The 26681-nt window shown below is 35.0% G+C and overlaps 1 protein-coding gene across 1 annotated transcript in view; it reads right to left on the bottom strand.

Annotated features, from left to right (window-relative positions):
- LOC110025255 overlaps positions 1-20057 on the bottom strand; it is a 54154-nt gene extending 34097 nt beyond the window's left edge. Inside the window, exons 1-9 of the mRNA XM_020725626.1 lie at positions 18508-20057; positions 17584-18397; positions 15402-15885; positions 13776-13927; positions 10206-13703; positions 9887-10102; positions 7049-7252; positions 6722-6925; positions 5505-5666 (exon numbers count right to left, since the gene is read on the bottom strand). Of these exons, the coding sequence (XP_020581285.1) occupies positions 5505-5666; positions 6722-6925; positions 7049-7252; positions 9887-10102; positions 10206-13703; positions 13776-13927; positions 15402-15885; positions 17584-18397; positions 18508-19616 (6843 nt within the window). The 5' untranslated portion in view covers positions 19617-20057. The remainder of the gene's footprint in view (positions 1-5504; positions 5667-6721; positions 6926-7048; positions 7253-9886; positions 10103-10205; positions 13704-13775; positions 13928-15401; positions 15886-17583; positions 18398-18507) is intronic.
- Between the last annotated feature and the right edge of the window lie 6624 nt (positions 20058-26681).

Here is a 26681-nt window from a genome sequence, read left to right on the forward strand (position 1 = left end):
TCTTTCTGATAACTTACATAGGTGGGTGCTCCCACTGAAATTTTTCAATAAGAGCAAACTTGAATTTCTCAGCTATGGTTGAAATTTCTGAATCAGAGAAAAAAAATGTTGCTTTACCACTCTTCCTACTTATCTTCTTAAAAAAAGGTCAGTCACTCGTATCATCACGACATTCTTTTTAGCTTAAGGAGAAAACAACAGTAGATTCCGCAAGATGATTACCCACGACGTGGGCGAAAGAAGCTTTGGCAGGATCAACCGACGAAGAAGGAAGCACCATAACTACGATCCTTCAGCCCGCAGATGCAAAGAAAGAAACCAGACGGACCAATGGAGCTGACGGTCACGACCAGATGCGTAGGGACGCGCGTCGGGTCGAAGCAAACTCTGTGAGAGAACGATTACAGGAACACAAACGGACGGAACAAGAGAAAGAAACTCTACAAAGAGGACGAAGACGGAACAGTCGCGATCAGGTCGAAGCCCAAGATGAGATGCGATCGGGGCAGCGTACGGGAGCAGCTCGACGAAGCTCTACGAAAACAGAGGAGCGAAAGATATCGTAGCAGAGGTCGACTAACAGTAACAACTTGCTCGTTCTGATGAGGTGGTAGAGCCACAGTAGAGTGATTGCCAACCGTTGCAACAATAATAGGTTCTAGGGTATGTATATATGTGTATGTATATATATATATATATATACATACACATATATACATACCCTAGAACCTATTATTGTTGCAACGGTTGGCAATCACTCTACTGTGGCTCTACCACCTCATCAGAACGAGCAAGTTGTTACTGTTAGTCGGGCGCAAGGGGCTATTAGCTTACACGTGTCCAACAATCTGTCGACCAACACACTGATTAGATAAGCCAGTCTTCGAATGAGGAATGACAGGTTTACGCACCCAGAAGGAAGAAGAAGAAGAATGGAGGCCTACTCGAGCTCAAAAATTTAATTGATGAAACATTGGTTACTTCGGGTAATGGCACAAAACTCAACAATTTGTTTGTTGGCTCTCTTCCTAGAACTAGAGGCAGAGGCAGGACTAAATTGGGTCGTTCCGAAGCCCATGAGTTTACATGTATTTTTTCTTTTTGGGACCTTTGTGTGTGTTGTATTGTGTGGGTATGGTGTCTTTTTTGGGTCCTCAAATACAACCTATCTGTACATTTTCTTTTTTAATATATTATCCCTTGGGCTTTTTCAATATATATATATATTCGCCAAAATAAAAATTTCATTTGCTTTTTACATTTGTAGCACCCAATTCATATGATGCAGTAGGATAAATTATTTTTTACTCTGATGTTGGCACCAAAAATAACTTTTTTGGATCCATAAAGACACTCATCTTTATGAGACCTCCCATGTCACACTTTTTGACTTTAATCCAGCTATCAAAACTGCTGGATTTGGCATTCTTAGGAACTGTATTTCATGACTGAAAAGACTGACTTCCGTGAGAGCCCCAAGGAAATATGGATCCCTCAAAATTTCTCCTCTTATGAAAGTCCCTCCTCTAATTAGCTTCCAAATCCACCTCAATCGTACAGGCCCTCTCCACTCAAATAGAACCTCTCCACTCAAATAGAACAACCATCTATCCCAAGATGGAATTAGTGGTTGCCTAGTCATATCCTTCAGCCCAAACAAAAACATGTGAAATTTCTCCTCTGCATTAGAATCAATTGGGATGCATAATTTGATGACATAGTGAATTCAGCTTCATATTACATAATAAATCGATCTCACCGCATCAGCCTAATGAATTTATCAAGCATTTGCATTCTAGCTCAAAGTGTTATGAACTAGTCTCTAAAAATATTCACGAACTATCCCACTAAATCAGGTGGTTGGCTCTACCCTAAATTTTTCCTACAACTGTCCTCGCCACCATCTCTCTGCATATCTCACTAAGGCAAAAGTGCCCAGTATAACCCTTCTCTCTAGAGGACAAGACAAAGCATCTAAAATCTTCTCCATTTTTAACACTCAGTTCTCAACATCCACCGAATTTAAGATGTTAAAAAGTGCAAATACTTAAATTGAAATGAGAAGGGTCATATCAAGATTATCGTCATGCCCGAATATATCCTCAAAATTGTACTCATTGGTAACCTCAAAAATTTGCACCTGAAGTATACCTTTATCATTTACATTTATTTTTTTGTGCAAGAGAACATTGCATTCCCTATCAACACCATTTGAGAGTAATCCCGTTTGACTTAAGTTTTACATTTCATTTCTTTTAATTACATCCATTTAAGGTCAATGAAACCACTAATTTTCCTTTTTTATTGTCACTTGATTTATCAGTAATTCTTAAGTCACAACAAACCTCTGATTATAAAAGGAACTCTATGAAGCAATAATTCAGTTCTTTATTTAATAAAATCTTAATAATTAACCACTTCATCTTTAAGTGACCTTTGTAAAGTTTATTCCTCCACTCCACTATATCATCAATCTTTTACCAATCTCAAAATAAATACCTTTCTTCCACACACTTCCTAATTGAATAAAATTTAACAGCATTAATTTAACTAATTATATCATTTATCTTAATAACAATAATAACATTAAGAATTACCTTATCAGTTTCTTGGACCAATCACCCTCCAGCTTATCATTTATATATCATGAGTTCTGATTCAATCAAACTCTCTTAACATTAATAAAATACACTTGCGCACACAATTAAAAATTCATTAAATCACCTAATAAAACCCTAACTCAACTTCCTCTTCGGCTTCAAGATAAGAGCTTCAACTTTGCCTCTCAAATACGAGGGGGTGCGTCTCCTCTAACCGACACCTAACTTATTGTATTTATTATTATTATTTTATTTATTTATTTAAAATGTCATTTATTACAACATTGAACTTATTTATCTATTTACAAGCTACCCAGAAGATTAGGGCTTCCAATCTTGGCTTTCAGCATGCCTGCATATGGGGACTTACTACTCATATATTGGAAACGACCCATAGTGATTCTTATAACCTTGCTTTATAAGCAAGGTAGCCTAATTGGTTGAATTTATAATTTTTAATGTAGTACATAGTTTAACATGCATGTTAAGATGATTCGTCAGAGCCATAAGGTCAACAATGGATCAATAGTGCAAATCTATCTAATCCACCAGAGAGGCTTTATTTGTATTTAGCTTAAATCCTTCCGGGCATTCCGATAATTCATTACATTCAGAATGTTAGAATCATAATTTTATAGCCAAGAGCAATTTGGTATGTCATTTAGTCTTGCTAAAATCAACTTTCAATTTGGTCAAAAGAATTTACTAGCCATAAGTTGACTCCGAACAAAGACTCACATATGAGGCCGTTTTTCATTTTAAGCTGAACCATCACATTCTAGCTAAACTAGAGGTGATGAATGCTTTTGCATAAAAATATCTATTACTTTTAGGGATTTACGACACTCCAAAAAAACTAAAATTCGAGTGAGGATTACATGTGCAAGTCATAATTATTCAAAATGTTCAGAACATAGTTTCATATATATTCAACCGGCATCATGTCGTGAGTACCCAAGATGGCCTTTATAAAGATGAAATTATAAGAAATTTAAGATGTGACAAAAACTATGCATGTTAGCGGACATAGAGTTACCTAATTAAGCATTTTTATTTAGTTGGAGTTCACATGCTGACTTTTCATGAACATGAGCCTTGAGTTGACGGATAAGGAATTAGAAAACATACAAGATTTCTCCATCGTGTTTTCATGGTAAACTATAGATGGAACCTGCTCTTTTATTGTGGCAGGCCTTCTGCTTTATTTTAAGCTCATGACTTGAGAGTTTCTCCATAATTTATATCCACATTGATCTTTTCTACAAACACAACCGCAAGAAATACTAGATCTATTTTGTGTTAGTTTCAGGAAGAAGCATGCTTAAAAATCCTTTCTACAAAATTTAAAACATCCAACTCTTGTTTCCCAATAAAAAGCATAGAGTATATAGAATCATATTGTATTGAAGCTCATAGCTAGAAAAGGGTATTGAATCAAATTTATCGAATATTGCAGAATCAAGAATTAAAAGTTTTAGATGTCCAATATTAGTGATTTGATTGTTCAAACTCTATTTTATTACATAGAAGTATACATTATTTGTTTATAGAATGAGTGGCCTAATGAGTTCTATGATATTAATTGTTTGCAAGCTTCATGTTTTGCTCAACAGAAACATGAGCGGTGCACTAGAATGATATGTCAAAGCCATATAGTTGTTTAAGAAAGATGGTGGATGCAGGTTAGCAATACATAAAGCATTGAACGTACATAGGTTCTTCTTCCTTTTTTTTATGGCTCCCAAACACATTTTCATATGTACACAAATAAAGAGAGGAATAGTTTGTCTTTTTCTTTATATTAATTATTACCTACTTTGGAAACTCTGCCACATATGTGAGCACTTTCACTGTTTTCTTTTTTTTTACCAATACTTTGATCAGGAGACAATTATAAGTAATAAGTGAATTGGACAGCCTTTTTTTTTCTTTTTTTAAGCTTAAACAACCATTGCATAATATAATCTTTCACATTTCACCAGTCATTTGCAACTCACCAACAGACAATTGGAGGTCGGACTTGAGCATTTCAATGACACAGGATGCGAGCATTTCAATGACACAGGGTGCATAAAATTGAGACCAAAGCAGCCACCCAATGGAAAGCCGAAGCCGTCTGTTAAATATCAAGCATTCATGGACTCAGAAAGATCACTGAACAGTTCGAAGGAGCTTGGGCTCAATACCAAAGGTGGTAATGGGAGAAAACGAATGTTGAAGGTCAACAATCAGCATGTTTATAATTCAATTTTAAAAAACATGGTCGTATAAACTGTCATATTTTTTTTCGTTTTGGCTAAACTGGAATATTACATAAGGCCTATTTGGGATCACTTCGGTTTTTTGCATTTGTTTTTGTTTTCTTTTTAATATGTCTTTAGCTTTTATGTCATATACTTTTATTTTCCTTCCAAGAAAAATCAAATTATTTTTAAAAATATTCAAAACAACTTTCAATTATTTTGGGTGTTCTTAAAAACAACTATCACTGCTACCAGTTGTTGTTGGCCGCAAATTGTCACTGCCTGAATAAACATAGATTAATATTCAATATTAATAAACATAAAACATATTTTAACATATTAAATATGTTTTATTTCAAATAAAAAAAATATGTAAAATAAAATAAATAGAAAATAAAAATGATCCCAAAAGGCCCCTTATTTGTTTTTCCCATATTCAAGCTTCATGTCCTTCCGATACTATAGATTTAATATAAACTTTGATCTATTATTTATAAGCGCAAGCATAGGTAGCACAAAAAAGAGACCACTAACACTAAACAATATAAACAGTAGATATGGATTACAAAACAAAAAGTAAGAACTGAAAATTAACATGATTGCCTAATAAGCTTAATATTTATCCAGCGCACAAAGAATCAGGTAATAAGCGCACTTTTACCTCCAAAATCAACTTTAAAATATCAACAGAAGATCGTCCTTCTTGATGTCCAATAAGTCGCTCTCCATAGAATAATGTAAGTGAGGATAACCACGGTAGTAGGCCAAATTCTTTGACTAAATAGTCTGCTACCACATGAAATTGAACAAATCTTTTAACAATCTGCAGTGTGAAATTCATTTCCATCATGTTCTGGTTTTCATATTTTCAAATTGAATATAAAGTGCCATCAAAGCAGTGGAAATATAAAAGCATTTACAAAAAAGAAAACTTTATTAATTGAAGAAACCGCAAGGAACAATACAATCTAGTTTTCAGTATGCTAAGATGACTATATTATCAGAATCAATAAGCAAAGCTTGAGAAACATGGCTAACGTTTTAGTGCTTGGCGAGTACAGCTATGTCAAAAATCTTCTTCTACAAAAATAATATAAAGCGTATAACAGAACATAAAAATGTAAGGGGTTCTAAGAAAAATGCATAATTTTCAAAAAGTTATTTTACTAAGAAGTGCCGAGTTGATTCTATTATATCCTTTTGAATAATAGAATTGCCAAAGTTCCACCGTGTTTACTAAATACAAAAATTCCACTTTGGCTAAAACCATAAAAGGGAGTAAACCATCATGTCACTAAGGCCAAAACCCTAAAATAATATTTAAGAACGTTTCGTAGAGGATATGTATAGAGAAATCCTCCTATTGTGATGGAGACTAGCTAACTTTGAAAGAAAGCAGCTTGGGAAAATCATTCATAACAACAACAGTGACCAACCTGATTGAGAAGATGATGAAAACCCTCATCAAGGGACAAAAAGCCTATTTCTTTTAGATCTCAGACAGAGATGGGAAATATAGTAGAATCCATAAACAGATGGAACAAATCATATGTAGAACAACAATTTAATAAATTCCCGCATCTCAGGTACCTTATCCTACAAAATCAATTTCTTTGAATGATGTCCTCAAACCCTTAAAATATATCTATAACTACAGTCAGATGGAACAAAAGACTTACTTTACAACTCTAACTCTTTTAACTTTTTTCAGAGAAAATCCATACAATAAATGCTCTCCATCATGGTCAAAGAACGCAGAAAATAAAAAATCAAGAAACTTTTGGTTCATTATCTACGAAACAAAATAATAACGTAGACATCTCATGCAAAACTGGGGAGAAAAAAAAAGTTTAAGTTTGAAGGAGAAAGCCACATTACCATGAGGATGAGAATCTTAACTTCATCATCAGCGAGTGAGGAGGAAGAATAGCTCAATAATGCATCCAGGACGTTATTTCTTAAGTAAAGCTTTGCATCACTTGGAGAATTCAACCCCGCGTACAATAGACGTAGGATCCATAAACAGTCTGTTCTGAAATGGACGGAACTACTTCCAAACAATGTGTGAAATAATGGAATAATCTGCATAACGTAATAAATAGCCCTCGTATAGAATGATTCAAATGGTAATTATAAGAAGAAGGGCTACAAAGTAACAGGGCAAATTCAAAGATTTTTATTATTCCCTTTAATAAGCAAAATTACCTTCAAGTTCGCCCTAGGGAAATGCATTAGGAATTTAGTTGTTGTAATGAAATGATTCTGAGAGTAGTCCAATAATGTGAAAGAAGCTTCTGCAGCAAATATTGCAAAAACTGATGGAATTTCCTGCCATTCTTTTGTTATGCCATTCTGTAAGTACGTCAAAAGAAGCAGCAGCTGCAACAAATCCTTACTTTTTTTACCATTCTGACACAGGAAAGTCAAAAAAAAAAAAAAAAGAATTAGAATGAACAAGGAACAACGCAAAAACCAAAAATATAATCCACATGATGATTTAACAAAAACAGCAATTGGCGTGTGCACAAACCATATCAAATTTACAACACCAAGAATCGCCAGACTTCTATAATAAAGAACAAATGTAGGTTTCTCTTTTTTGCAAGTTTTTGCAATTTCCCTTCATGTGGTTTTCAGTAAGGTATAATTCAGGGAAAAAAAAATTTTCATCTTCTAATGTAGATAAAATGTAAATAGAAAGTCTTAAGAAACATACAGTCATAGCAAAAGGGTGAAAATTATGCATCGTGTAGACTGTAGTTCACAGTGTAGTCTAGTTTGGAACTATTAACAGCTTCCAACTTCCACTTCTCGAAAAAAAAATTTCAATTCCTCAAGACTATAATCTCAATCTTAATGCGCCATTGGGATTTTTAGCAACCCAAATTTGAGTAATTTTGACCTTGCCTCAAAACCAGCTCAAATTTATTCAATCACATCTTTACCAATCTGGAGTTAGCCATTAATTAAATTTTTTTAGTTGAGCTAAGCCTGAGTTGAGATAAGATGTATACTTCTTTTGTCATTTAGTAATTTTAGAAGATTCAACAAATAGATCTAATAAAAAGAATTGGTAGTGGAATGAGGGAATAAAGAAAATTAATGCAATTTTTAGTTGCGAAAAAAAATGCTACAGAGGCATATGATAATTACAAGAAAAGTAATAATCTTGCAAAGTGAGAAACAAGTATTAAGTATAATAAAGGAATGATTTGATTGACATCTATTGAAGAAAATTGATGAATGATTGGGGTGATAGCTAGGAAAATAGTTAAAAATGATTATATTAGAATGATGGAATGACAACTCTTGAAGTCAGTTGAAAATAAAATCACATTGTTTGGGAATATATAGCAAAGGGTAGAAAGTGAGCTTATTAGACAAGCTGACCAAATTGATGTAAGAAATTGGGAAGGAGAAGAGTTACGATTGGGTTTATATTGATAGACGTTGCTGAAAATGATTTCTAAATCGTAGATTCAATACCGTAAGCAATACTCAACAAGAACAAATGAAAAATGAAGATTCACAAACCCAACTCAAAAAGTTAGAGTGAGGCTAATGATGATGAGGAATAAGTAACAACCTGCCCGACTATTTATCAGCTAATTTACAAGGGATGGTGGATAAAATGGAGGGGATATTATGAGTTACAAGCTATTGGTTCTGGGTTTATTAGATGGAGGAAAGAGGATACAACAACAACAACAACAACAACAAAGCCTTAATCCCACTACGTAGGGTCGGCTACATTAATCCTTTTTCTCCATTACGTCCTATTTAGTGTCATATTTTCATTTAGTTCTAGTAAATTAAGATCATTTTTAAATACAATAAGCCCAAGTCTTCCTAGGTCTACCTCTGCCTTTCTTAACACAAGTTAAATTTAAAACATCTACTCTCCTAATCGGATCATCTAATGGTCGACGTTTAATATGACCAAATTATCTAAGACGACTTTCTCTAATTTTGTCTATCACAGGAGCTACACCAACCCTATCACGAATATATTCATTCCGCATTTTGTCTCTAAGTGTAAATCCACTCATCCACCTAATCATTCTCATCTCGGCAACACTTAACTTATTATTATGCTTCTCTTTTAAAGGCCAACATTCAGCGCCATAGAGCATTGCAGGTCTCACCACCATCTTATAAAATTTTCCTTTCAGTCTTAGAGGTACTTTTCTATCACACAAAAGGCCCGAAGCATTCCTCCACTTCAACCAACCAACTTGAATTCTACTATTAACATCCCAAGATGGAGGAAAGAGGATCATGCAGCAAAATAGCTGAGTTAAAAAGAGAAAATAAGCACGGCCCCACCACTAGATAGAACATTTCCAGAGAACTTTGGATGCACATTGATGGCCGCAAATATTTAAAACTCTCTAAAACTTCATGATCGGTTAATGTTTCACTCTTTAAAAGTAAAAGTCCAGAACCTAAATACTCACATGCATTCTCAACCTCATCAGCTTAATCCAAACAAGTTGTAGTCAGTTATTACACCGAACCTGAGGAGTCAAATTATAACCCTCACAGAAGTGACATGTACACCAAATATATGGGTTGCAAGAAAGTGCAAAATATAAGAAAAATGTTATAGTAAAATGGTGTTGAAGTTTCTCGCAACTAGTCCAAGTAACATTCTACCAATAAAAGATGATTTTATGAACCAAAAAAGAAGAAATAAAAAAAATGAAAGTGCAAACAATAAAATGGTAATTGCATTATTACTTTAACTAATCAAAAATGCAATATATACGTCTAATAATCAATATGAACCATCAATATCATTACCTTTCTAACAAGCAAAATTTGTATCTTTGCAGGCCTTCTAGCAGTTCACGTTGATAGAAACTAGCATAAGTCTAACATAGTTGGCTTTAAAAATTAATTCTGAAACCAAAACATCAAACTTGCTGATTTACAAAGTAATCCTGCAGACGCATAACTGATATCTACGGAAGACTACTAAGAAACTAGCACACTCAGGAAGAATCATATTACTTCAAGTACAATAGCTTGACAAATGCTTACCTCCAAACAGATCTTGAACCTTCCAAGGCACTCATACCCTAGTTTTCGAATATTTTCATCGGATGAAGATAAACTAGCAAATGTAACAGCAAGTAAGCCGAGCCGAGAAAACTCTACAGGTTCAAGGTACCCCATCGATAGACTGTGAATTGAAAACTGTAATATAAATGATGGATCATACGGTTGAATGATGTCCTTCCCGGAAGATGCCGGTATCTGTGATATTCAACAGGATATAGCATCAAGAATTTTGACAGAAAACTAAAAACACACTTAAGTATAGGACAACAAAATATAATAGATAATTTATGAAAATGACCTTTGTAAAATTAATGAATGTGTCTTCTAGAAGACTTTCCAGAGAGACTAAAACTCTTGATGATCTATCACTGCATAAATGCAATACTGTGACAGCACACACTTTTGAATCAACTAGAATGTTCTCTCTAAAGTGAATCTTTCGTTCTTCAATCGTTTCACAAGCAGATGTTGTGTTTGATGGTAATAATACATCATGAGTTTTCTCATTCCTCATTTTCAAGGCAGCAACACCCCACATGTAATCTAATGCTACCATGCTCACATTATCTTGCTTTTTAACCGACTCTATCTCACGCATTAGATGAAATATCTCAAGGTCAATCTGACTTTTGGTTGCACTATAGCCGCACAAAAGCAAAGAAAGCAATTCTCTTGAATTGAAGCAATTTGTTATGGTATTTCTATCCTTGAGATGAAATAATATTCTAAGCAACCTCACTAATTCAAGTTTTACATCTTCAACAGAATAACAATCAAGACCTTCTTTAGAAGATGGTTCAGTATGACAGATATTCTGTACACCATCATAAACATCAACAAGTTTTAGAACACTGTAAAGTGGCTGAAGCAATGTCCCACAGGAGGCAAAAATGGAGGAATCAGAGATAGCAAGATTCGAAATGATAGTTTTCACGAAAGCAGAGTGACCAATCAGAAGCTCAAGAACATCGTGAAAGGAAAACTTTGATCCTGACAATGAAACAAGAATGCAACGAATGGCTTTCAGTGTAACATGATCCTCAAATCTGTGAAGGAGGGATGACCTTATGAAACGATTCACAAAAGAAAAGGAGGAGATTTCAATCAAATAGTTATGCATCTTCTTTGACAACCAGACAATTTCCTTCAAAATTAGATTCTCTAGTAATCTAAACACTCCATAACAGTGGGTGGCACAACCATCTACTGAGTCATCTAACCTCAGGGGAAATTGCTTAAAAATTTGATCCAATGTATTCATTAGGATGTTCATAAGCCTTAGTTTTGCATCATTCAATCGACCAGATTCCTTTTCCGTGACCTTGAATTCAACACTTTCTTCCTCCAAGAAAGCCATAGACTGGATCGAACACTCTGGAGAAAATAAGAGCAGCCTCATAAAAGATATCTTAGCAACAACTTTATTAATCCCCTTCAAAGACTCCTTATATGAACAAGCATCCAAACCCTGAGAGCCACAACTAAAATGTCCATCAAAAAAGCTTGACTGAGGACAAATACTATCAAATAGTCCTAACCTTTTCTCCCAGCTAATTGAACTCCCATCTAACACAAAAAAGTACCGGAGCATTGCAACTGCCTTCCCAATAAGGGAGCTGCAGCAAAATTTGTTAAATTCCTCCAAAGAAATGGGTAAAAATTCATCATAATCTTCTTGGAAAATCTCCTGAGAAACGAAGACGTCCCAACTAGAGAAACCATCCAAAAGTATATTTGCGTAAGCGAGGGGAATTTTCATAAAAGGCTGAACACTCTGCTCTCCATGCTTCTCTAAGGCAGAAATGAAATATGATAAAGCAGCTGGCAAAAGAAGCAAGAATTCATCATTTGAAAGACAGTATTTTGTATTGCTGGTCCTTTTATCTCTACAAGGTTGCATAAAACCACCATTTGAAACAATCAAGGAAGACGGCCTATTATCTAAAATAGCCAAAAACATTTTTCCAAATAAGTTCATCTGAACAGAACTGATTTCAGTAAGCAGAAACAATGCTTTTCCTTTAATCTTACTGCTACAATAGATGTAATACATAAGCATCTTCACAGGAATGTTAGAAACCATGCTAGAAAGCAGTACATGCAGTGGATGGAGAACAGTTAAAGGTTTTAAGCATCGGTGGTTATATACAACATTCACAGCCTTTAGTAAGCAAATGTCGGATAATTTTAGATGAAAACATAAAGAAAAGTTGAGAATCTTATAAAAAATTTTTGGGACAAGGGAGCTGTCAAAACTTTTAAATCCTACTTCCAATAAAATATCCGATTTGAGCTTCGAAGTTGAGTTTCGTAGAAGGCTGTACAGCTTATCAAGTGAAATATTTGCAATATACAAGCTTACAGAAACGGCTTGTTCCAATGATGACGTGTCGCTTGACATGTTGCTTTCAATTTTACCGAACATCCAATGAACTAACTCCAGCAAATCAAAGAGTAAAATAAAGTCAAACAAAGACTGCAATATGTAAAATGTAGGGAGAAAAGGTCCAGCATGTTTACTAGCAACAAATTGCTCAAACTTTTCTCTAAAAGACAGTAAAATCTTTTGCACTAGAGTACTTTTAGCACTTATAAGAGATTCCAGAACAGAATCAATTGTTTCAGATGAACTAATAGCTCTACTCAAAGCTAACCAAAACCCAAATATCTTCCTCAACAACTGTAACATACATAGGTCCACTGAATGAATATTTTGTTTAAAAGTTGTTAGAAAAGAGTCTATAGAAATTCCAAAAGTTTCAATTGTAAATCTCCGGCTGAAATACAAAGGATTTGCAATGTACAGGGTCACAATGGGATGGCAGAAGATGAGCTCGGCAATAATCTGTGCATACTGTCCAACTGAAGAGAGAAAGCAAACTTTTGAACCATCTTGGTCAGAAATCACTGCCAGGAGATGATCCATTAAATCTTGAACAAGAGTTATACACATTAGGAGAAGTTCACCGTTAATATAGGATTGCTTCTCTTTGTACAGTAAGAAAATACGGTAGCTCCAAAACAGCACATATTTCAGATTCAAGATAGAGTCATCGATAGAGCCTTCAGAAATCTTGACTTTAAGCAACACTTGCATTCTATTTAAAGGAAAAACCTCTTGAATTCCGGTTAAATCTGATTCCCAGGTAGCAAAGCTCAAGACTGAGGATAATAGCACATAAAATGGAGAGTGCTTCAAAAAGGAGCAGAAGGCAGAAGTTGAGAATTCCATGGAATCAAGATTGGCTTCCATTATTGACTCATTGCTTGAGAATACATACCTAAAATCTCCATAACAATGTTCAATTTTTTCGATAATCATTTCAAGACCAGAAGAGAACATTTTGGGCCAAAGCTCCCTGATACGAACAAGAAACTTTGGTTCTTGAAAAAAGACTGAGCTCAACAATGGTAGATGTGATGGGAAACATAGATGCATAATGGCTAGAATAGAAGGAAGAATTGCCAGTATATCGTCATGAGCTGCACATAAGATTGATGATGTGAGGGCAGTAGCCAATCCATCTACCCTTCCCCCTTGTGCGTGTCTTAAAAGCTCTTTCACTTCAGCAAGTACTAAAGAGAGAGAGTTTTCACTTTTTTTAACATTATAACCTGAAACAGAATGCAATATGCAGACATGTTCGTCCAAAATATTACAAGCAAAGCCAAACAGTTTCTTTAATGGCCTCCATTCACAAAGGGAATGCCTTGGATTCCCATCTACTGAGGAGTGATTCTCAAAAATTTCATGGAGAAGCACATAAATGAGACTAGGTAGGGCTATCATATCCACCTGCCAGCCGCTAACAAGTCAAAAGTATGCTCGCAAAATTTAGAGATCAAAGTAGAGTGATAAAACTCATACCTGAGAATGCATAATTAAGCTCAATGTATTGCCCACATATAAGGAAATCATAGAACTCTCATGTAACTTTAAGTTTTCAGAATCTGACCAGAGCAGCCTGAGGCACTTTTGAAGTACACAAATGATAAAAGGACTGAGACACGCGGAATTATCTGAACAAAAATAAATTCAGAAGAAATAACAAGAATAGTACTGATTTTATATCTTAAATAATAAGTACAATGAATATCATAAAAATTATCCTAGTAAAATTAACCTCGGCTGAAGTACTAACTACAATTCTTCTTCACCTAATCGAGACCCCAGCAAACCAAAGATCATCAGACACCACCATAAAAAATGGAACCAAAACAATATAGAAAGGCTGGGCAACATACCTGGAATTAACCTTAAAAAAGATAAAACAAAAGTAATTTTAAGATGAAAACAATGCAACCTAAGCAAGAACAGTGGGTGAAAATTCTAAAAATAAAAAGACAATAATCACAAAAAAATTACAATACAATACGCATAAAAAAGAAAAAAATAATAATTTACATAACATTGGCAGCCCGCCAACATAGGTAAGGCTACCACCTAGAATATTATGCACATAAAAAGAATATGAAAATGACAAACAAGACAATCCCATTCATAAAGGTGGATTCTTACCCCTAAGACTCACCTAGCTATGTATGCAGACAAAATATGAGAAATCTTGTCCTCTCAATAATTTGTAAAAACCTTAAGTCGCAATGAGGTACTGAGCAAACTTGCAAACAAAAGTGTATAAAATTGTGTAAAGGAAAAACATGCAATTATGCATAAGAAACGTATAAAATGAGCACCAAAAAATGGGTGTCCAAAAAGTAAGCCAAGACACCAACACCCAAAATCTCAAGCAAATTCAAATGCAAAAAAGAAACTGAAATCATGACACCTCTCAAAGTGTTGTTCGTGCTCTGAGTAAATGCTTATAATGTTGCAACAACAAAAAAATGCAACTCACTTTTAAAAGCTTCTAGATGCATGCTTCGATTCAAACAGCTCATCAACTTGTTGCATTACAAGCATGCATACTTAAGGGAGTCAAAAAATGAATAATGCTCCTGATATTTTACAATATTTTTAATGGAAATTTACATACACAGCACCCAATTCTAATGCAGTTACCTATCTCACACCCAAACTCTCATTTTTACAAAATCAGTACCCTACCTATGGATTAAAATGTGAATTTCACTGTTGGAGAGTGGTGAAAAAGTTAAGTTTGGTGCTTGGTTTGTAAAAATTAGAGTTTGGGTGTGAGATAGGTTAATGCATAAGAATTGGGTGTTGTGTATGTAAATTCCCCTATTTTTAAATAACAAAATGAAAATATAAATAAATAACAAACGAGAAAATTTTAAAGCAAAATCATGAAAGCAAGGGAAATCTAAAACAAAGTTGAGAAAATTTTAAGGAAATATTTTGAGTTTCAACAGCCTTGCAATCATTACAAAGTGTGTTAATAGAATTTTCTAATAAAAATATGAATATCTCTAAACAAATTCACAAATTATGAAGGGCACAAACACCAAAAAATAAAAGTAGAAAATTTTGTGCCATAGAAAATGAACTTGGAATGACCAAGAAAACTATGCATACCATTAACTTCAACTTCAGAGAGAAGCTTACGCATCTGATCAAGATACTTGTACAGATTGTTACCAATTGTAGAAACCGCTTCACAGAGAAATGAAACAACAATTGCAGACTGGTTGAAAAGCGCTTCTACTTCTTTGCTTTGGCCGACATTGATATTATTAATGGAGCCAGGTAAAAAAACAAACCAAGAATCAATTTCTGAGAGATTTTGATCAAAGGCACCAGTAGTGATCATCACTGCACGCACCAAAGTATATGCTTGACTTTTAATATCCTCTACTTGAGAAAATATCATGAAATTTATCATAGGATGCAAGTGCTTGTAGAGCATTCCAGTTGATATTCGATTTCCTGAAGATTGTTTGATGGATTCAGCAAGTAGAGATAATAGAGACCGCTGCTGATCAATAGATAAGCTTGAAGGATTAGCTGGTAGAAGTTTGAAGAAGTCAAAAGATCCTTCAAAGGCAATTGGCATTGCTCGCTGTAAACATAAACTGATGTAGCTCAGAGATATGTGAACAAAGCCAATGCAATAATAAATGAATTTTGAAAACTAATAACCAGTTTAAAGTTCACAATAGAATTGACAATGTGGAAGAAATGGCTAAAATACGTTAAATTGTTTCATAGATGCGCCAAGTTAAGAGAAATAAATCATTTGAGAATAATAAATCTGAAAATTAAAAAAAAATCAACACCTAGTAACTTCAATTACCTACTTTCGCTTATAAATGGCTTTATAATTACACTTCCCTCAATGAATGAAGGAGAAAAGTATCACTTGCTTATTCTTTTTCCCCCCCTAAAAGCATGCCTTCGAAAAGAAGTCTATTCCTTTCTCTCTCTTTTTTGTACTTATTTCTATTTACATTCATTATGGTCAAAGTAGGAAGCTATCAATTTTTAACTCTAATCTATGGTCAAAATATACTAAAAAAAGCCCATGAAAAAATGTTATGCTTTCTCAATTCAGCCCAACCTCTGGCCTTCTTTAAACTAACACTAACTTCCTGCGTGGAAGTCACACGATAATTGGTCTTGAGCCCTACTTACAATTAAAAAAATATCATGGAATTCAATCTAAAACAAGAATTAAGAACTAATTTCAATAAATTGATTATTTCATATAATTTCTACCACTGCAAAAAGTATTTAAATTTCAAACTAAAAAATAAAAACATAAGTCTAGCACAATGTTGTGCAACCATTATATCTAATCTTCTAAACCATTCTAGCTTTGCTATCTCGAAAGATCAATCTTTCTCTTCTAAAAATAGCATAATTTTCTATAAAAAAACACTAGAAATAAAGCAATTTTTAAGAAAGTTTTATTTAAGCATGTTATTCTAAGTATTGAGATAAACTTTAAATGGATTTCGTTTAAAAAAATGTTTTTAATGGAAACATGCATATTTTATTAATCACTTCTATCAAAGAAATTAAGTTGCAATTAATTTTAGTTTTTTTCTTAACAGCAATTGCTTGTCTACTTAAATTTCGAAATGTTTTCAATAAGTAATGTATATGCTGATGCAATAGATAATCATTAGTTTTTGTAATCAGTTGTTCGTGATTATGATTAATACCAAATTAATAATTGCTTTTAAAGTTTCATCAAAAGAAAAACATCGAATTTGCTTGCAAGTAACATTCAACACAAAAAATTAAAATTAAAATTTAAGAGCCAGAAAAGTAATACAGCATGCGAAATTAAAATAAGTCACTATGAAAAGTATCAAGTAGGAAATCAAGGTTTCTGCTTCGTGCATGAGATAGTAAAAAAACTCGCTAAAAAAAGTATCAAGTAGGAAAACATAGTATCTGATTCTTCAAATTATTCAATCAATCTTCCTAAATTTCTACTTGATTCAGAGCAATTACTCCATCCATGATCAGCGTTAAATGTAAATTACTTATAAATCATTTGCAGGCCTACTACGTTCAACTAGCAACAGTAGATGTAAGGCCTTCAAGCATTAACCATAACAGTAGCTTGCACTGCTACAACTAGAATATGAAAAAAATAAAACAACAAAACAACTTGAGATAAGTATATAAACTGATATGCAGTCCACAAAATTCATTTATAATTTTTAAACAATGACCAAGTGACTAGAATAAGATAGCTGGATTAAAACTGGACCAATCATCAATAAGAGATGTTTGAGACTTAAATTACCAAATAAATTTTAAGAACATCGAACAACTTTGACTGAAAGAAACTATTGGCATCCTTAGATTTATTATCAAATTTGTTTTCAGGCAATCCCCAAATCTCATAAATCATAGAAAAAAGATCAGTCTCTGCTTCCAAGAGTTGAGGAGGTGTCACTTTTATGGATTCTTCGGCAATATCGTTGGTTAGCGGTGAGTCCATCCCACATATAAGAATATCAATATTCTCACTCACTTCATTTAATTTCATTTTTTTTGTTGCAAGGCCAGTAAAATTTGCAGATCTCTTTACACCTATGCCTGAATATTGTGCACATGATGAAGAAAGCAATTTCAACAAAACCTGAGGGTCTGGAAGTACTGCACGGATCTCATTCTGAATATAATGCTTCAAGGAAACCCAATTTTTTGTTATAACTTCATCAGAAGAAAAAGAAGGAATCCCGCTGTCACTTAAGTGCTCGTCTACATGCACAATATAATTTAAGCCAGGTAAATTATGCATGCTAGCCATGCTTTCCACACAAAAACCAGCTTCTTGTCTTACAATAGTGCGTTGACTCAACATATCCAATGATGCCAATAAGCCATCCAATGATTTCAATAATTCTAAGACAAGCCTCAAAGCACCATGTTTTACAATATCATCTGAATGAAGTAACCCCTTGTTTATCATTGACCTTGTAAAAGCTCGTGGAATTATACATTTCAATATCTCATGTGGATCCGTGCCTGGCTGATCACATAAATTAGAAGTAATAGTTGAACCAATGTTTATGGTGGAGATTAATTCAGCTGCAAGAGAAATGGCAGAAAACCTGCAAATATGTTACAAACGAAAGCAAATCATAATGAAGAAAAATGAAATAGAAAATTAAATTAAAAATAATAATTAGTTTTATACAATGAGACTTAGTAATAAACTAACCAGGATGAAGATGGACGAGGTTCAAGATGGTAAGGGAACTCATCTAAGTAAGCTGAACACAGGTACCCTTCCTTTTTGACAATGGCTAGAAGTAACTGCTTATGATGTGCCGCTTCCGTGGCTCTTAACTTCTTCATAAAGTCCAAAAGTCGTTTTTTATTGCCTTTCAAGCCTGGTCCTGGCATGAGCCCATTCTGAGGATCAGTGCAGACTGCAACCAAAACATCATGAGCAATATCCGCTGCAGGGCCTGCTAATGGATTTCCTGAAATAATGCTCAATTGCTCCAGTGTGGAACTTCCAAAAAGAACACTACGAAGCCCCGGTGGGACAAGTGAATCCTCTTTAAGAAGCTTTTCATGCAAGATGGATAAAACATTACTAATGGTATCGTTGTCATCACTTGCAAGGGAACGGAGCACCCCATAGTACATGTCCCTTTGCTGAAGGATCCATCTCAAGAGTCTAGGATTTCCAACTTCTAAGAAAGACATGGCAAATTCCACAAAAGCTCGCCTAGTTGAAAGCCTCTTGCTAGGCTTAAAATCCTTTCCAGCCCTTTTCTTGTGAACCCCACAAAGCTTAGAAAAAATAGGGAGCTTAAAATCAAATCTTTTAGCAACCTCGGATGCTAGGCCAATTCTTCGCCTAACAATAGATGCTAAGAGAGATAATGCAGCATTCTGTCGCCTTGATTCATGACTGTTGAGTTCAGCATAAATATCATCTAATTTATACTCAATTACAAACCTTGAAACAGAATCAAGACTGTTTCCAATAGCAGATTGGGACCTCCCTGCCGAATGACTAAGTATCACTGAAAGAAGAGACAGTATGAAAGACATTCCAGGCTTCCCCGTGTGAAGCTTCCAAGCTTCCAAAATCTCTGTACACTTGGGGGACAGCTGAACATATTCACATAGAACTTCCCCACCAGAATGGCCTCTTAACAAATAAATAAATTCTTTTGAAGAATCAGAGTAAATGACTAGTTCGGGAGAGTGTAGGTTCTTTAATATTTCAGTGAGTTTGAATCTGTATGAGGTTTGAATTGGATGTCCTAAACCCTCATCTGGTCCAATCTCCCTCTTCTCCTCCACCGTCTCCATTCTCTCTTCCAACTCTCCTCTAATACATTAAAATCAAAATTTGAGCCTTTTATAGGGCTGCTTGGTGAATCCTATGGGTTCTTAAATCCCATTTTTCCTCCCTTTTGCCTTGAATTCAGGATTTAGTAAATCCCGTTGGAAGGCGGATATACGGGATTTATAGAAGCTAAAGCGCGCGGAGGAATAGAGAGAGAGAGGGAGGAAGGGGGAGAAAGACGAGGGTTACCTTCCTCCTCAATGGTTGCTGGTAGGAGCGGACCGGAAGGAAGACAGATATGAGAGCTTCAGAGTCTTTGTAAGACGCGATGCTGTCATTGCCTTCCCGGCTAGATTCAACCGCTACTGTGTTGGGAGCTTTCCGGTCACGAAAACGATAGATTTGAGCGAAACCGGGAGAAGAGGAGGGACGGCGACAGGGTTTCGAGCGGGAGAGGAAGGAAGAAGGTTTGGTACCTTTAATTTTATTTTATTTAAGTTTGTTTAATTGTTTATAAATTAACATTTAATCAATATGTTAGCAAAATAATTATAAATATAATATATATATATATATGTTGTTGATTCGTCAGAGTTGCCAGCTTTTAAAACGAACCAACAACATGGCTCTCATTAATAATAACAAAGGTCGTATGAAACTTCATCTGGATGAACCTCACTTGTCAGTCGAGTTACCCTTGGTCATCAGCATTAACAATGAGACACAATTCACATACTAAGATGAAAATGACTTCTAACAAAGTCAAAGGATTAATCTAAAGCTTACATCAGTGCATCACTACCAAATTAACAGTCAAGTAGAAGTTGTCATTAAGATTATCCTGAACAAGCTAAAAAAGAAAGTAAAAGGTGCAATAGGGAACTAGGCGAAGATCCTTCCATAGATTCTCTGGGCAACCCTCATGATGTCATCAATAGTGACAGACATACTACATTCATGTTGTCTCACATAATGGAGACAATGTTTCATCTCTAATGAAACCACCATAGCTAGCGCGTAATGATGACCTCAGCTTTGACAAAGATAATGTAGTTAACTGACAATATGTAAATAATAAAAGTGCAATGCTCATACCTAACTTAAAAAAAGAGAACCTAACTAACTTAGCCCTACAACAAAAAGAAGTCAAGAGACACATTGCTCGCTGCTACAATAAATGCGTTAGAGAGAAGACCTTTGTTCCTTGGGATTCTGTGTTAAAGAAGTTCAATCTAATCACTCGAAGATAATCGACCAGCAAGCTAAACTAGACGTGGACCAACCCATTCATCATTAATCAATGGGCCACCTCATGATTCTACAAAGGAAAGACCTACACAGAAAAGGGAGTTCCTTGGAAGTGGAGAAGAGATGATTTGAAAAAAAAAAATTTTCTTAGACAATATTTTATACCAACACTAAAAAATTAATAAAGGAACTTTCATTACTAATTTGTAAATTTTTACAAGAGAAGTATTACGTGCAGTTTGACTTACTATATGCATGCTCTTAGGTTCATACGAAACTCAAGGAACTCAGGGAGTTTTATGTGCTTCAATGTCTAGCCAACATTCATGGAACTTGAAACCGAGTGCAAAAATCAACAATGATGCTAAGATGCCCGATCGATGGAATATACCAATAGCCTGTAACATCGACACATGAAAAACTTATATCCAAATTTGATTTGAATATAACACGGGAGGTAGTTCTCTGCCAAGTGACAAACCTACAAATGTACTTTTTTCATGTTATATTTTATGATTATATTGCAATTTAAAGATAAATTTTCTTATGTTTTTTGTTGTAGATACATCAATTTGAAGAAATTTGAAGTGATTGGAGTAAAATGAAAAAAAATGGACCAAAAGGGAGCAAATCAGGTCAAAACGGGGCACACCGGAGCCATGGGGACCGAAACTAGACACTTAAGTGCATGTGCCCTGCGCTTAAGCGCCCAAATATGGCGCTTAGGCGCCACTGGAGGAGGGAGCTTAAGCACCTTAAAACGGCGCTTAGGCACTGGAGACGGTTTTCAACATATCTTCTAGAATATACGTCGGATTTGAACGATTTTTTAAGCGATACTTTGTGCACCTATTGGGGAATTCATTGGAAATGATAAAATGAAATTTTTAGAATAATTTTGAGTGGTTATGAGGAGTTTTGAAAAGACACTTTAGAAACCATTTGGAAGATTCAATGAATATGAACAGTTTTGAAGATACACTTAAGAATCTTTTGGGAAATTATAAATAAGACTTGGAAATGCTCTTAAAAGAACTCTTGGACTCTTGAATTAATTGAAAATGAGAAGAAGACTTGGAGAAAAAGAATAAGGCTTGGGCCTGAGCCCTAAGTGGGGCGACAATGTGAGAGAGAAAGAGAGAGTGTGAGAATTTCTTCTTTTCTTTTCACTTTGATATTGGAGAGGATTGTAAGGAGATTGCTTTTACTAAACAAGGAGAGCTTGATTTCTATCAGAGATAAGTATTTTCATTGCATTTTGATTTAAATTTAATACTTTGTTTGTATGGTTTCAAAATTTTGTTCGATGAAAAGTTTTTGTTGTTTCTCCATGTGTAGTGAGTAGTTTTCTTTACTCTTCCCTCTTATAATGAATTAATATGCATGTGTGGGGTATAGAATTGAGTAGAGTAAGAATATATTATGATGGTTTTACTTTGTTATTCATTTACATCTAAACTTGATCAACTTACATGTTAAAATTTAGTGTGAGAACATGTAAGATTTGGGATGGTGTTGTCTCAATCAACTGTGGTAGAATCACATGAGATTGTATGGATGAGAATGTAGTCCATATGGTTGAGTGCAAATAAATAGAAAAATAATCTTTAATGGGAGTAAAATTAGATGACTTTAGAGTGACAGACTAGAGCCCCCTAAATTGGTCTATTATTTTAGGTTTTGATGCGAAATGTTAGCCTCCAGGTGGAGGGATAAGAGGGAACTCTAAAGTGAAAGCTAGTATCTTCCCTGCCTAGCCCATCTTCAGAACTAGTCAAACTTTAGATTAACCAATTTTCTTTATAGCATCTCTAGTAAGGGTAAAGAATATAATTGCTTCTATTTATCATAATCTCTCTCACTGCTTGTTTTACTTTTACACATGTCACTAATTTCATTGCAAGAGGAAGGGTAATTTTAATATATTAAGCCCCACTTTCTGATGTTCACAAAGTATTTTAGTTTAGGAGTAGAAGTATTATTATAGTGATAATTATAGGATATAATCAAAATCAAACATTTATCGATCTTCCAAGCTAGGGCGTGTTATTCTATATTAGAACTTCTCTAGAAAGCAGCCGTGATTAACCTCGATCTCCGTGGGATCGATATTCGGGGCTTAATCAGAAAGCTCTATATTACTTGACAACGATACGTATACTTGCATAAAATCCTTATAAATATAATTGAAATCTTACTTTGCTTGGGATCAAGTTTTTTGTGTCATTACCAGAGATTAAAATCTTCAAGTAGTGGTGTCAGCTTCATAAATCCTTACAGATAAAAAGTATCGGGATCACCAAGCTGCGATAAACTCCATGAAGGGTAATGAGAAAATCACCCGAGCGTTGAGTCTCGGTAGCTATCCTCACAAAATCAATGATAAGATTCACTTAATAAGCTTTTCACATTGGGTACTCCACATGAGATGAAGATCCTACCAAGCGATTAAAACTCGAGAGGTATAAGACGTGAGTTGGACGTCAATAAAAAAATGGATAATTGCACAAGTCATCTGATTGATACAAAATACTTAAAATATCCGACAATGATGCAAGTCGTCTAATCGGTAAAAAAATGACTGATAGCAATATAGGTTGTCTGATCAACATTAAACACCCTAGAGAACAACCCTTAATGCTTAATCAAATCCTTGACCAATCTCAGATCCTAACTCGTGTAGAGAGATGAGGAATGCCTGACTCGATTCACCCTTACCTTCAAATATATAACGGAGGTGTTGGTTTTCTTATAAGTTTTTATCTCCTTTATCCTCTCCCCTAAAATCTCTTCACCTTTGTCACTCAACCCCAACGTGCAAGGCATCTTTTTAGAATGACTGTGTTGAGCATTGAAGGTTTCAATAAGGTTTAATTTTTTGTTTAACGAGATTTTACTCTCAAGCAATAAATCCTGGACAATGATAGTGATGCAATACATGGAAAAATATAATTTCACAGCTTTAGTGTACCTATGACATGAACAATCTTAGACTTAAGAATCGTGGAATTTGTTATTAATGCAACAAAAAATTAAATCACAATTAGCAACAACTTTAGGGTAGGCCGCTTTCACCCTCAGTTGTTCTTGGAAGCCCTAATAGCGGCCGCTTTTTCCCTCTTAGCCTCTCATGCCTCAAAAGCCTCCCAGTGCTCATTAGTTAGGCACCCAAATTTCTTAGGCCATAAAACCCTATTCAACACCTTACCCTCCAGGTATTTATGAGTGGACAATTGCCTCCTCTCGATCTTTTTCTCGTAAACCATGAGGTTGCTCTATAAGTTCTTTTTTTTTCTTCACATTGGTGATTACATGGAGAACATTGATTCCCCAATCACTATGAAACAAATTGAACAAGAAGTGCATCTTCTAGTCCTTGATTTCATTCTCCAATATGGACAAGCAAAGTGAATGGCCAACCAAAACACACAATGTATCCTTCCTAGATGATATTAATGAGAAGAAGTAGGATAAGATACTGACAATTGCTAGTCGAAGACATGAAACCACAAAAGTCATGATAGTCATAATAGAATGGCATGACTTGGGCAAATGTCGCTCCATACGAATTGAGGATTGTCTGGAGATCTTGACAGAAAGGCAATTGAACACCACTTTAACTTATCCTTGTAAAACACAGTATCATTACCATATTCCCCCGTCACTCGCTCGTCACTTGTGAATATCTGGAGTTTCACTAATGGGTCAAATACATAAGCGTCGTCGATAAGCAGACATTCCTTCGAAGAAACACCTAAGAACAAGATTACCAGAATCTTACTAGGGTTATGCTCTTCGTTCACACAGAAAGGTTCACCCTATAATTTCCCTCCTTTCAAAGACCCAGTAAGGGGGAGGGGGGCATAACTTATTATGAGCAAGAATCACTGTCGAAGTGAGTGAGACGGGCTGGATTTTGAGCAGACCTGCTGCACAGGAGAAGGCAGGAGGAGGATGGAGGGAGACGAAGGTTACTCGCAAGGAAAGTGTGTGTGGGAAGGAGACGACACTATGTAAGACCACTAACGGAGTGTGATCATAGATGACAGAGACACGAGAGAGAGATGGAAGGGTCCTTTGGTGGCTAAAAAGAAGGGTTTTAATTTTTTTTTTCTTGGGGGATAACTTATTATGAGCAAGAATCACTGTCGAAGTGAGTTGAACGGGCTGGATTTTGAGTAGACCTGCTGTGCGGGAGAATGTAGGAGGAGGATGGAGGGAGACGAATGTTACTCGCATGGAGAATGTGCGCGGGAAGGAGACAACACTATGTAAGACCACTAACGGAGTGTGATCAGAGATGACTGAGACACTAGAGGGAGATGGAAGGGTCCTTTGGTGGCTAAAAGAAGGGTTTTAAGTTTTGGGTGGTTATTTTGAAATATTTAAAATTTAGATGTTTTTTTATTTATAATTATTTAAGTGATTTATAGGTAAACAATCCTAGATTCCAATTAGATACATCTATAACTTTAAATCCTACCTACTTTAAAGTCATGTTTCTCACTCGTTTTATTAACTTAAATCAGACTGCACCAAAACATCACCTTAGCAGGTTAAATCCCGATTTAAGGGTGCATTTGGGGCAGCTTATTGCCTGAGGCGGCGTTTTGAAAATGCCACATACCCCGTTTGTTTAGGGCATTCAGGCGCGCGTTTTGCAAACGTCGGTTTTTTCATTAATAAACGCGATCGTGGGATCGATTTTGCGGCCCGCATTTGTTCGCTGATTATTACCCACCTGTCCTTGATTTCTCGTCTTATCAACCCCAAAGTAATCCTCCTCTGATTCTCTCGTTCTCGTCTCTTCTCCTTGCTCCTTCGTCTCTAGTCCTCTCACTCATTCTCCTATCTCCGTTCTCTCCTAACGATAAATCTGTAAGTATGGAATGATTTTCGTATGGATGGAATGATTTTCGTGGTAGGTGTTCCTTCGACTGATTTGGATTTCGTCGTATTTTTTGCCTTATGCATCATTTTGGATTTTTGAATAAGTTTGGCATTTCAATATGGTCCTTCACCCCTTCTCTCCTTCTCCTTCTCCAATTCCTCCTGATTTGCGATTTGTTTGGATTTTGGATTAGAATGATGTAAGATATGTATATTATTTCTGTTGGCTTGGATTGGCCATACGACCCATTATTGTTATTGCACCTACATTTTATTTTGCTTGAGGGGGCTGCACTTGCAATCAAACTAGCTTTTTTTTTACTTGAATTGCACTTGAAAATTTACACATATATATATTATATATATATATATATATATATATATATATATATATATATATATATATATATATATATATATATACATGTGTCACAAGTCCTGTTGGTTGGCGGAGTTCATTGTAAGTCCCTTCAGTTCACGGGTTCGATCCCCCATGGGGTGAGATCGAATAATTAAGCACATGATGCAGGCTCTCATCATGGGGCCTTGATACGCAATGAGAAATCGATATTTGGGTCCTTTAAAAAATATATGTATGTATACATATTGCAATCTATAATTTGTGATGGGAATGAAGCTTGTTTATTTCATGAATCCTATTTGGAAAATTCATAGCCTTGCAGCTTTGTCTTGCTACTTGAGTTTGATTTATGATTCACAATTAACAATTTTTTTATCTAGAAATAGCTATAAATTAGCTATTTCTTAAATGCACAAATCAAACAAATAAAAAATTTATTCAGTTCAGAAATATAATTATAATTTATTTATAAACAACTGCAAATAAATTATTTCTCAAACACCCAAATAAAACACAATTTATCCATCAGCTGCTTGCTATTAGTAGTTTTATGAGTACAAGCTAGATAATAAACTCGATAAATCTGCTC

This window comes from Phalaenopsis equestris, unplaced genomic scaffold (genome assembly GCF_001263595.1).
Source record: "Phalaenopsis equestris unplaced genomic scaffold, ASM126359v1 Scaffold000297, whole genome shotgun sequence".
Classification (NCBI taxonomy): Eukaryota; Viridiplantae; Streptophyta; class Magnoliopsida; order Asparagales; family Orchidaceae; genus Phalaenopsis; species Phalaenopsis equestris.